Below are 12,151 nucleotides of genomic sequence, written 5' to 3'. Positions count from 1 at the left end.
TTGGAAGCCACTTTTCAACCTCAGGCCCTATTTCTTATCTAATTTTAGGCTTTATTTAGTCCAAACATGCCTCTGTGATGTCCAGGTTTGCTAGATGTGCTAGAGCCATGGAGCTGCCTCCTATTTCATTCCAAGTTGGCAGTTCAGAAGAGGATACTCAGTCACTAGGAGACAGTATGTGACTACTCCTCCGCTGACCCCCATATACGTCAATAAGAGTATAGTGACTAGGGATCCAGTGAGTGTGTGTTCTGACTGTTCACTGTGTCCCTGATATCCTCGCAGTCATTTGGATCTTCTGGCTGAGTGACAATCAGTCAGATGATGAAGATTCTTAGAGTGGCTGAACACTGAGGAAGCAACTCTCAACTAACAGCTGTATTATGAAGCTGGTCCTGGAGATGTCAGGTGTGGAGTCATCAAAAAGGACAGAGATCTCCGTCCTTTGGGGAACTCACTAACAGTTATGGATGTCTCCTACCACTGGCAGTTTAGCTGTGTGCTGGAAGAATGCATGAAGCATCACTCTTCTCCAGTGATTGAAACCTGAACCCAGAGGGGGATCCACATTTTACAAATAGCCACTATCAAAATACTGGGCTGAATGGACCAACACAGAATGCCAGATCCAAACACCCACTGAACTTTGTGGTGTCCAGAATCTGGATCTGATGAAAATATTGGTGCAGTAATTGACTTGCCTTAAATTAGCAACAGGGAAGCCAATGGGAAACTTTAACATTTCCAAAGAATGTAAGAATTATGGATGTTTGGCTTTTTTCACGACACTTTATTTTAAATAATAGATAATTTTACTGGACCTGAATTGCAATGGAACTCTTGTAGAAGGTAACAGAGTCTACATTACTAACCACCTATTGCAAACACTAAATTATAAATGGGCAGGAGAAACTGAGTGACCTGAGTAAGTATTAAGAATTTTGAGTAGTGAAATGAATATGGTATAATTCCTTAATATGAATGTATTAATTCTAATTCCTAATTTTATGTACATATTGTATGAAAATAAGAAAATTGTGATGTATTTTTCATACTTAGTAACGTTCCTGAAACCTGGCCTTTGATTTTCTACTTAACACCACATTATGCGTAAATTAGTAAACCATATAATAATTCATACTGTCAGCTAATGTTTTATCTAATTTACGAGTGACACTTTGCAATGTATTATCTATGACCATGTTGTAATTTTTTTACAAGGACACACAGGACACAACTTCATTGTTATACTTGGAAACCAGGAATAAGCTGATTACCAGTGTTCCACTGCGTATAAATCATTACATATGCATTGGCCCAGAGAGAGAATAGCCCACTGGTCAGGGCATTCACCTGGGAGGGAGCAGACCCAGATTAGTCACCCTGCTCCAGTGACTAATTATTCATACACAATGGAACAGCTTCAACAGGAGAGACTGAGAGAACTCTGCTCCAGAGTACCCCCATAGTCCGGGGGTAAGGGCATTTTCCTGGGGGAGGGGGGAAGGGGAAACCTAGTTCAAATTCCTTCTTCACATTAGGCCGAGGGGGAAATTGAACCTGGGTCTTCCACATCCAGCCCAGCTCTAATCAGTGGGTTAAAAGGCAAGGGTGGGGTTGGGCACCACCACCTTTGTTTGTTTGAGGGTGTTTGGTGTGCGCTGAGTACACCTACTGGACCTGCCTAGCAAGCTATATAGGCAGGGGAACACCTACTTTCAGCAGCCTGCTGGGTCTTCGGTGTGAGATAGGCACCCCTGCACCTCGCCTGAGGCAGCTGCCTACATGCTCCCTGGCAGAAATTTAGGCACCTTGGGTGAGCGCCACAAAGGGATTTAGGTGTTGCAGTACATTGCAGCACCTAACTTTTAAGCACCTAGAAAATCACCAATGATGTGATCCACAAAGTCTCAGTTAGGTGTCTGGGCTCCCTCTACAGTCAATGGGGAGAGACAGCCAACTTAGATTGCGGTCTACAAAGCCAGCACGCGTGGTGGGGAGCCACCTAAGCTAGCCTTTGGAGATGCTGACCTGAGGGGTGTGGGCTAAGCCCGACCCCTTTCATGGTGTTAGGTGCCTATGTTGCATGCGAAGCCCAAAACAAAACAGCTGCGTGTGTGTGTGTGTGTGTGTGTGTAGGACCTCCTTTGTAATCGTTAACCCAGCAGATAGGGTACTCCCTAGGAAGAGGGACTCCCCGCTCCACCTGAGCGGGAGAAAGGATTTGAATTGAGTACCCTAACCACAGGTCTATGCAATGTTCTGGTGTGGGTCTCCGTCCATCTCTCCTATTGAAGTTGTTTCACTTTATTTAAATAATTGTATAATTAAATGTTAATTGGGCCAGTGAAGAGGTAGAATGACTATATAGCCCAGTGATTAGGGCACTTACTTGATATATAGCCAATCCCTGATCAAATCCCTTCTCCCCTGCAGGAGGAAGGGGGACTCCCATATTGTGGGTTACTGTCCTAGCTGCTAGCCTACAGATTATAAGAGAAGTCCTCCTGCTTGCCCCACTCCCAGCTGTTTTGTGTGAACTTGCCTAAGGGACCCGATCAGGTAGGCAGGCTCTGAGCATGCCTACTGGATTGGGTTTCCACATGTGAGTTAGTTGGACGAATGCCTATCTTCCCTGGTTTGTGAATCACTCGAGTGAGGGAGCAGTGTGCATGCTCAGAAACATAGGTGCTTAGGGAATCTTTACTGCAAATCTTATGCACCAAGTGAATTTAGATGCCCGCAGGGTTAGGCAGCAGGCAAGCGGGAGTTTTGTGGATCACAGTGGTACCTAAAAACAGGGCTTAGGCACCAAAGTACCTTTGTGGATTGCATTCCTAGTGACTTTGGGTGCCTGCTAGTTTAGGCAGTGGCTCAGCAGGGAGTTTGAGGATCTCAGTGGTGCCTAAATGTTGGAGTTAGGCACCAAAGTCCTTTGGTGGATCTAGCCCTTAATCCGTTTAGATTCTATGTCTTTGATTTTGGGACTCTATCCAGGATTTATATTAGGGATAATCTAGTATACTTAATCCTGCCTCAGTCTCTAAATGATCTGGACTAACTGACCTCTTGAGGTCCCGTTGAGCCCTACATTTCTATGGTTCAGATAGCCCTAAATTCAAACACAAAGTTATTCCCACAGTTATTTGCACCTGCAGTTGGAGGCCTGGTTAAAACCAAGGCCAATATTGTGTAATTATTCCCATTGATTATCCAGTTAATTATGATCCATGTTATTACACCTGGCATATTAGTCATTAATGTATGTACAGAGGTGTGTAGCTTTATGGGGTAAGATACTGAGTCTTGATTTTTGTTGAAGGAAGTTGCATACAATGCTGAAAACTGACCTTTCAAGTGCATCCAATTTTTACAAGAGATACCTTGTTTTAATGTCAGCAGAGTTCCATGGTAATGCTCCCAATAGGTTTCAAAAGTATTTTTCTGCTAAACTGCCTTTCAGAAAGTGGCTTGTTGTAGATATTAAAGCAGCTCTTGATGTGTCTTACCAAGCTATTTTTATTTATAATACCATTATTATAGTGGAGTAGACCTAAAAGCAGTAGTAGGCACATAACATATTGATCCAGCTGTAAGAGAGTGGGAGAGAACTTTCACTCCAGGGTTTTTATTTATCAATTACTACTTACAAATCATAAACCTTAACAGAGGCCAATGCTGATCCTCAAATGAGTGAATGAAATGGCACTTCGTAATGACACAGAACTGCTTCTCTGAATATACGATGCAAAGAGTTTGTATCGCTCAGTTTAATTAGACAAGCAAGTTAACTTTTAAGGTCAGGGGTTGGACTGAGACAGTATACCGTGGTCCTTCGTGACAGCATTTCTCTGGGAACTCAATTACTTTTTGCAGGATAAAAGCTATGATTAAAAATAGTTTCTAGGTTTATGGATATAGAGAGAGAAAAAAGCTCTGGGAGGTTTGCATGACTTCCATTCATCTCAACAGGGTGTCGATAATGGTGCATAATTCACATATTAGCACCATTGACTATTTCACTGCTGATTATTTTAGCCAATCATCCAGCTATTCTGGATTGGAGGCAGAATTCGGGTAAGTGAAGGAGGCTGATATAGAATGCAACCTGTTTTTTTTTCTTTCCTCTGACTTAGATTAAATTGAGAGGGTAAAGAATGAGAACCTCATCCTCTGGACCTTATTTTCCACCATCTGCTCTGTAAAAATCATAGTCCTAACTCAAGCACCTTCCAGTGATGTTGCAAGGAAAACTTAGTATTTCTACAGTGCGGTGAAAATATAAAGCACTGCATCATATGTGCATTTAAAATACAGATTTATGGTGCTCCAGTTATGTTAATTGTGAACAACAGTTCAACTACTTTAAGAGGCTGAATTTGATCCAATACAGTTGATGAACTTCACATGCTTACCTCTCCATTGAAGAAGCAAAATATAGTTGCGACAAGTAAGCCCTAAGAAGGACAAAAAGAAAATAGGTTAGAATATTTCCATGTTTGTCCATTATTGCTAATTTAAGGCTCAGAGTCATGAGATGAAGGGATTATGCTACACTCCTACCTCCACAACCTCAAATGACTGTTCTGTATAGTTTATAGTCAGGTATTACAGTATCCCATTGATTTTTGCCTTTCCACCATGTTTTACTCGTGCCTATGTTGTCATGGTCTGCTGTCATTACCAGCCATTCCAGTTCACATATTTTTGCCTTTAAGCATTACAGTTGCTTCCTGTCAGGGAGTGCTAGAAAAGGGACATTAAATGGGCAGATCCTAGTCCAAGGTAAGGGGGCACGCTTAGGAGCAGAGCAGCTCATTGGTATGGAATCTTGAGACAGATGGGGGGAAGTTGAGTGACCTAGATGCTACTGCTCTTCTTTTGGAAGAGGGATGCGAGGGGAGCAGTACAGGCCAGGTGTCACATGTTCTTTTTTCAGCAGGAATATGGAGTGCCCCAGGAGCACAGGTGTCGGCTTCCTCCTTCCCCCGAGGTGCTCAACTGCTGCTCCACTCCAGGCCCCACCCACTCCACCCCTTCTCCCAAGACCCTACTCCCACCCCACCTCTTCCTGACCCCACTTTGCCTCTTCCTGCCCCCTCCCCCGAGATGTCTCCTGCGTGCCATGGAACAGCTGATCGTGGTGGGCGGGAGGCGCTGGGAGGGAAGGGGAGGAGTTGATCAGCGGGGCTGCCGGTGGCCGGGAGGTGCTGAGGGGGAGGGAGGAAGCTGGCTGCTGGTGGGTGCTAAGCTCCTGCTAATTTTTTTCCATCAGTGCTCCAGCCCTGGAGCACCCATGAAGTCGGCGTCTATGCCCAGGAGCTCTTAACTAGAATGTGTGTTTGGAGAAGTGAGCCTGGGAATGGGAGGCTGCATATGCCTACATGGAAGCATCAGTGGATGGGAAAGAAGGAGGAGAGAGAATGGGGTGAGCAAGAGGATAGAGAACAAATAAAAAAAGGGAGAACACTGGTCCTAACTTGACCCTCGCTGTTTAAAATTAATCTAAGTAACACACTAGGAGTCAAGAGGGATATTTCATTAGTGCTGCAGCAAAATGAAACAGTGTCAGGTCAGGAACATGTGATGAGGATGCATAAAATAAAGAAGAGCAATTTCTCACACTTGGGTTCTGCAATGCAGAGCCACTTAAGTAGAAAAGAATTTTTCTTAAAAGATTTCTGTACTGTGTACTAAAAGGTATATTAGATCTTATTAATAGCATTACACAGCCACATTTAATGTCAAGTGCATTCATTTTAGATCACTTAAAATATTCCTTAAACAGTAATAAAATAAAGGTAGCAAAGAATTTTAGGGGGAAATTGCAACGTAGTGGCTAGCATTCTTCCCCTCCCTCCCCCCCTTTGCTGCGCCTTGATCCTGGAGCAGACTGGGAGTTGATCTGCCTTCCAGGGTTGCTCTAAATTGTGGCCATTTTTGCCCAACTGCCTATGGCCCAGCAGCTGGGAACTGGTGAGTTACTTCTATGCTTTGCCTCATCCCCTTTTCTCCAGCCAACCTCAACAGGACAGTAAAGCCAGCTTTAAAGCTCCTTTTGTGCTGCTGGATTTGGCCCTTAGGTGAGATACAGCAACATCAGTAAAACACTTTATTATGTGTTCCCCTCTATGGCATAAACACAATGGATACTACTTAAGAAAATACAATCCATACGAATAAAAATGAATGCTCAGTTACTGTAATTTAAAGAAACAAAAGTTTCCCATGATTTTGAAAAACTCGGTTGTAGCTAACTGTAGCTGACTGTGCATTATTTTGAGTGGAAGCTTAATCCTGCTTTAAAGTTTAGATAGCTTTCCATTTATACAACCAAGCATTTTTCAAAGATGCATTTCTTAGCCTACCGGGGGAAAAAAACGATTTCTACATTGGCTTCACGTTCCTGTTTTCAGCACTATCAATTTTTTCCCTCCCCCAAGATGTTTCAGAAGAGAGCATCAGAATCTCTCTCCATTAGCTTTAAGATACTTTGCCAAAGTGCTTTTTTAAATTCCTCTGCTCTTGTGTTAGCATGAACTGGTAACATTCATTATCTGAGTAGCACAATATGCATGGTGTAACAATAGATAAACTATGCTAATACTGTAATAAGGCTGTGTTAAGGATTAATTCTCATGGCACCCTTATAGTAAGATATTGAACATATATGTGGTATCTATTCTGTGTATTGTTTTTTTACTTCAAATCTTCCAACAGTGAAATCAGAAACAAGCTTTGCCGAAATCAGACGCAACTTTGAGGGCAATTTCTTTGAAGGGATAAAGAATGTCCAGGAAGTTGTTAATCTATGGTTTTGGAATAAAGAAAACACTTCAAAAAAAGCATCTCTGTTCTCAACTTGGAAGTTGTTTTCTCTATATTATATGGAAAACATGTAGAATGTGGAAATGGAGACTGTGAGATGACTGATCCCAGAGTGAAAGCTACAGTAACAGAATTCATAGTATGAAGCATTACAGTTTGGACATACCATCCTTGTGGCCATAACAAAAACAAAAAGATCACAGGTTATTCACAGTCCCCTCACCGCCAATAAGGGCTGATATTCACCATCTGGAAAAAATGTAACTTGATTTCTGGAAAGACCAGGTCAGTTCACTGCTGTCAGGAGAGGGCCACTTGGGCTACTGATAAGGGCAGTAAAGGTGCTACAAGCTCACTGCCAGCTGGCTGGCTGCAGACTGAGCCAGTACTTCTGCTGAAAAGCCATGGGTATGTTTACACAGCATTTGGGAGAGAGCCTCCTGGGCCAGATCGACAAATGGGTTAATGGGGCTCATGCTAGTGCTCTTAAAAACTGCAGTATAGACAGTGCTTTGAAATTGTGACTTGGGCTGGAGCGCAGGCTCTGAAGCCTGGGGGGTGGGGAAGGTGGGCATGACCCACTAGTTTAAAGTGCTGTCTATACAACTATTTTCAGAGACTAGTGTGAGCCCCGCTAGTCCAAGTCTGTCAACCTGGGCTGGGAGGCTCACACCCACTCACTCCCCAGTGCTGTGTGTACATACCCAGTGTGATCTGTGCTTGCAAGGAAGAACAGCCTAATATCATGACAGGCACTGTAATCTAGTGGACAAATCCCTTATTATATCCCCACCCTCTTCCTCTGCTCTTGGCTCCAGGTGAGAGTAGAATAAGATACAAGAGCAGCTAAACAGAGCGGGGAAGAGGTGTGCAGGACTGTTTATGATTGGGATGTATGCCAAAAGATACATTTCACAAACCCAGAATTAGGGGTGCTTCTGCAGCCCCTGGCTTGAAGTGGATTCCATTATATACAGGGTTTGCAGTTAGGTTCAATGGCTCTCAGCACACCCACTATAGAAATTGTTCCAGCAACCCTGCACAAACCCATCCAAAATCCTCTCAAGATCCTAGCCTGAGCCCCCTAGTTTGCAAGTATCGAAGTTTACTCACTTTCCACATTCTTTTTAATCGTCATTGAAGCACTTGTTGCTCCTTCCCCTATTAAAACAATTCTAGGAGCTGAGTTTAAGGGAGAAGTGGCCAGAGTAATATTTGTTCTGCCCCTTATGGAAATTGTGGTCAGCCTTATCTGCATCAATTTGGGCCAGTTGCCAACCTTCTTTGAAAGCATGGCTATTTATTGATATGTATTGCAGCACCTAATCAGGGCAGAGATCAGGGCCCTATTGTGATAGATTCTGCACAAACACAGGGCAGGGATCAGGGCCCTATTGTGATAGATTCTGCACAAACACAGAAACAAAAGATAGTGCCTGCCCCAAAGAGCTTACAATGTAAATATGACAAGAGACAACAAGTGGATACAATAAGCCGATGGGGGCAACACAAGGAGCAGTGACACACCCCTGGTTGGCATGGCCAGCAGTGGTCACATCACACCAGCAGCCTAACCATTTTTGTGTTTTTCAGAGGCATCATGGCACAGGAGAGTTTTACAAGGAGTGAGGTGGCACTGCAGATGACATATTTCCAGCTTCCTTTTCCGGAATAGGAGGAAATCCGTGAATTAATGAGATTTAGACTATTGCACACTGCTAGGATTAGATCAAGAATACTCGCACAGCATAGGTTCCTAACATTAAGCTGAAAAGAATAGATGACACTGCTAGTTGCTTTTAGTGACAGTAAATACTAGAGAGTGACTTGCTTGTTCTTCAACATTAGGGCCTCTGATACTTTCGTTTGGATAAAAGTTGCTTCTTCACTAGGGTTGTGAAATATGAGCATCACAGCTCCTATATATACCACTAGCTCTGCCTGATACTGCAAGACTGTTAGGGGATGTGTACATGGCCCGTGGAAGCAAGTCTGAGGATGGGGGTGGGCTTCAGAGCCTAAGCGGCAACTTTGAAGCACTGTCTACACAGTTATTTTTAGAGCACTAGTGGGAGCCCCTTAGCCCAAGTCTGCCGACCTGGGCTGGGAGGCTTGCTCCTGTGGGCTGTGTAGACATACTTTCACTTTCTGGGATGTCTTTATCTTTACCTAAAGAGATGCCATGCCTTCCTTCTGTACTTATTCTGCAAAGTATATGAAATCTTTTGCATTTTTATTTTTGCTCCATCAGCGTTCACAGCTCTGCACGTACTTTCTCCTTAACTGTGAAACTGCAGAGCCACAGTATTATTAGATATTAGCCTTGTTTTCTAAGCCAGGGGATTTAGGGTACAATTGATTTTAAGATTGCTGTGTTTGTACTCTAGCTTTAAACAGCAGGGAGCTGCATTTCCAAGAATGTCATTGGTGGCGGCCATTGATTCCTTCCTTGAGGACCACAATGTGCAGATTACTCCTTAAATTTCTCTTTTCTGTATCTCCTGTGTTCCTTGCTGATACCATTAGTTTCTGCTTGAGCTGCTGCAATCTTTGTTGAAGCTGAGGTCACTCATCCTCCATCAAACAGCCCTCCCTTTGCCTCCTCTACCCACAGTATGGAGTAATTAAGCTCTCCTGCTATATTTTGTCTGAGATATGTGATAACATTAATTTTGGAGTGGAAAGCGTACGTCAGGACTGATGTTATTTTAGGATTAACACCTTTAGTTACTGCTTCTGAATTTTTTTATTTAACTACTGAAACTCTACCAAGGTCACCTGAATCACAGCCTTCTGTTGAACCTTGCCCTAGTGTATGTTCAAATTTACCAGCCTTGGGACATTTGTGTGTCTTCTTGAATTGATGGCTAGATTTTTTTTTCCATGTTTGGAAGCCAGTATTGGTCTAAGCACATTCTTTGCTTGACAATTATTTGGTTTGGTTTTCACTTCACTACAGTGTCTTACAGTGGAGTTACATTCTGAAAGGTGACTTGTAAAAAATAGCACAATGGGGTTTCACATGGATTGTATCTCAATGACTCCATATTAAATTTGCTCATTTTACCAATAAAGAGATACTTGCTAACTGCTAGGCCTGCAAGCTCAGCCTGAGTTTTGGCAACCAAACTGCCTGCCTTCTGGATTGTGTCTCATCACCAGCAGGATTTTGTAGGTTTGATGCTGCCCTCAGTTATTCCTCTTCACCCAAGGCTCGACCTCTTCCCACTGAGGCCCTGCCCACTGCTTGCATGGGGTAAGGGGGCAGAGAGGAGTGAGCAGGGGGTGAGAGGGTGGAGAGGCGTGAGTGGTGGGTGGAGCCTTGGGGGGAAGAGGCTGAGCAGGGGCGGGGCCAGAGTCTCAGTGCTGGAGCCCCTTCTGAGTGTGGGCCCGGCCCCTTGACGCCATTGGCACCATTATATGTCCGGTGTTGTGTGCACCTCCATACCCTCAATTACACCTGTGTAACCCTATTGTCTTCAGTGGGATTGTATTGTTTAAGAGATGGCATCATTCAAAGACAGTGGGGGTTGGATAGTTGGTCTTGAAACTGAAATTCAATGAACCATTCGGGTGAGGATGTGGGTATGAGCCAGAACAGAATCTGGTGCGCACACACAGAGGTCCTGCACGGCAGACAGTAGAAAAGAGCGGTAAACATTTATTTGTCACCAAATTGAGCAAGTTTGCGCCTGCATGCAGAATGGAACTGCGCTTTAAGGAAATGGAAACTGAGATGTGAAGTATCCTACTCTGGGTTGTCTCTGTATTACCCTTCCCGATTAATCACAAGTACTGTTCAAGCCCGTGTAACTCTAAAGTTCTGGAGAAACAGAAATCTTGCCCTCGAAACTAAACATTGAATATTTAACATCACTGTAAAGTTGATTTTACTATATGGTGCTGAAACTTGGAGACTTATTAAGACCTTATTATCTGAACTCGACGTTTTCATAAACAGCTGCCTTAGACAAATCCTCATGATCAGATGGCCAGAAAAAAAAATCACAAATGAAGAACTCTGAAGGAAGACAAATCAGAAACCAATAGGACAGGAAATTATGGAATGAAAATGATTACTAGGACAACACAGAGGACAGACTCAAGTAACATAACAAGACAGACATTAGACTGGAACATCCAGGGCAAGAGGAGATGAGAGAGACCAAGGATAACATGGAAACACACAATAGAAGGAGAAATGAAAGATCAAAATGACATAGGAAGAAGCTAAGGCCAGGTTCAGGGCCAGATTTAGGGGCAGGCAACCCAGGCAACTGCCTGGGGCGCTGGGCTTGAGGGGTGCCAGGCTTGGGGTGCTGTTTATGTTGTTAGCAACAAAAGAGAAAATAGAATATTTGAAGTAAAATGTTTCAGATATTCCGTATGTGGATTCATTTTTCACTAACCTTCTAGAATATTCTGGACATTTGTAGAATCTCCTGGAACCTTCCAGACTTTCTGAGAACTACATTTTTCTTGAACCTCCTAGAATGTTGTCAGCTGTGCCCTTGTGAGTATTTAAGGGGTGAGGAATCGCCAGTCAATCAGTGAGATATAAGAGTGAAGTGAAGCTACGATATTGTGAATCTTGTTTTATTGTGTAATTGCATAAGTGCACTTGTGTTTTAAGACTTGAAGAATGTAAGTAGCGACTAGCAAAGGACATATTTAATGAGACACCAGCAATATCTATTGAACCCATATCTACACAACAATATAAAAGAAATACTGTTACTTCTTTTGCCATGCTTAACACGTAATGACTCTCTAAGACTGTGGAACATAGACTTTTGCTCTCCCTAATACTGTCTGTTTTCTCCTGTAGAAAATAAAAGATGCCCCTGAAGAAGCCTTCAGGAGCTCAGCATAGGAAGTGAAAAGCTCCATTGCAATCTAATTTGCAGCAAAGGGCAAATTTGATGGGCAAATATCTGAAATAGAACAACAGAGACCAGGCTTTAAGTCAGGGACTGGCAACCTTTGGCACGTGGCCCGCCAGGGTAAGCCCCCTGGCAGGCCGGGCTGGTTTGTTTACCTGCTACGTCCGCAGGTTCGGATGATCACAGCTCCCACTGGCCGCGGTTCACCATGGCCAGGCCAATGGGGGCTATGGGAAGCGGCGCGGGCCGAGGGATGTTCTGGCTGCCACTTCCCGCAGCCCCCATTGGCCTGGAGCGGCAACCGCGGCCAGTGCGAGCCGCGATCGTCCGAACCTGCAGATGCGGCAGGTAAGCAAACTGGCCCGGCCTGCCAGTGGGCTTACCCTGGCGTGCCGCATGCCAAAGGTTGCCGATCCCTGCTTAAGGTAGTAGCGATTGTC

At 43.9% G+C, this 12,151-nt stretch overlaps 1 protein-coding gene across 1 annotated transcript in view; it reads right to left on the bottom strand.

Annotated features, from left to right (window-relative positions):
- Positions 1-12,151, bottom strand: part of CALCR (calcitonin receptor) — a 241,238-nt gene that overhangs the window by 8,257 nt on the left and 220,830 nt on the right. The window contains exon 12 of the mRNA XM_024212905.3: positions 4,416-4,457. Within this exon, the coding sequence (XP_024068673.1) occupies positions 4,416-4,457 (42 nt within the window). The remainder of the gene's footprint in view (positions 1-4,415; positions 4,458-12,151) is intronic.

This window comes from Terrapene carolina, unplaced genomic scaffold (genome assembly GCF_002925995.2).
Source record: "Terrapene carolina triunguis isolate 2854851 unplaced genomic scaffold, T_m_triunguis-2.0 Scaffold84, whole genome shotgun sequence".
NCBI lineage: Eukaryota > Metazoa > Chordata > Testudines > Emydidae > Terrapene > Terrapene triunguis.
This window is presented reverse-complemented; position numbering and strand designations above follow the sequence as displayed.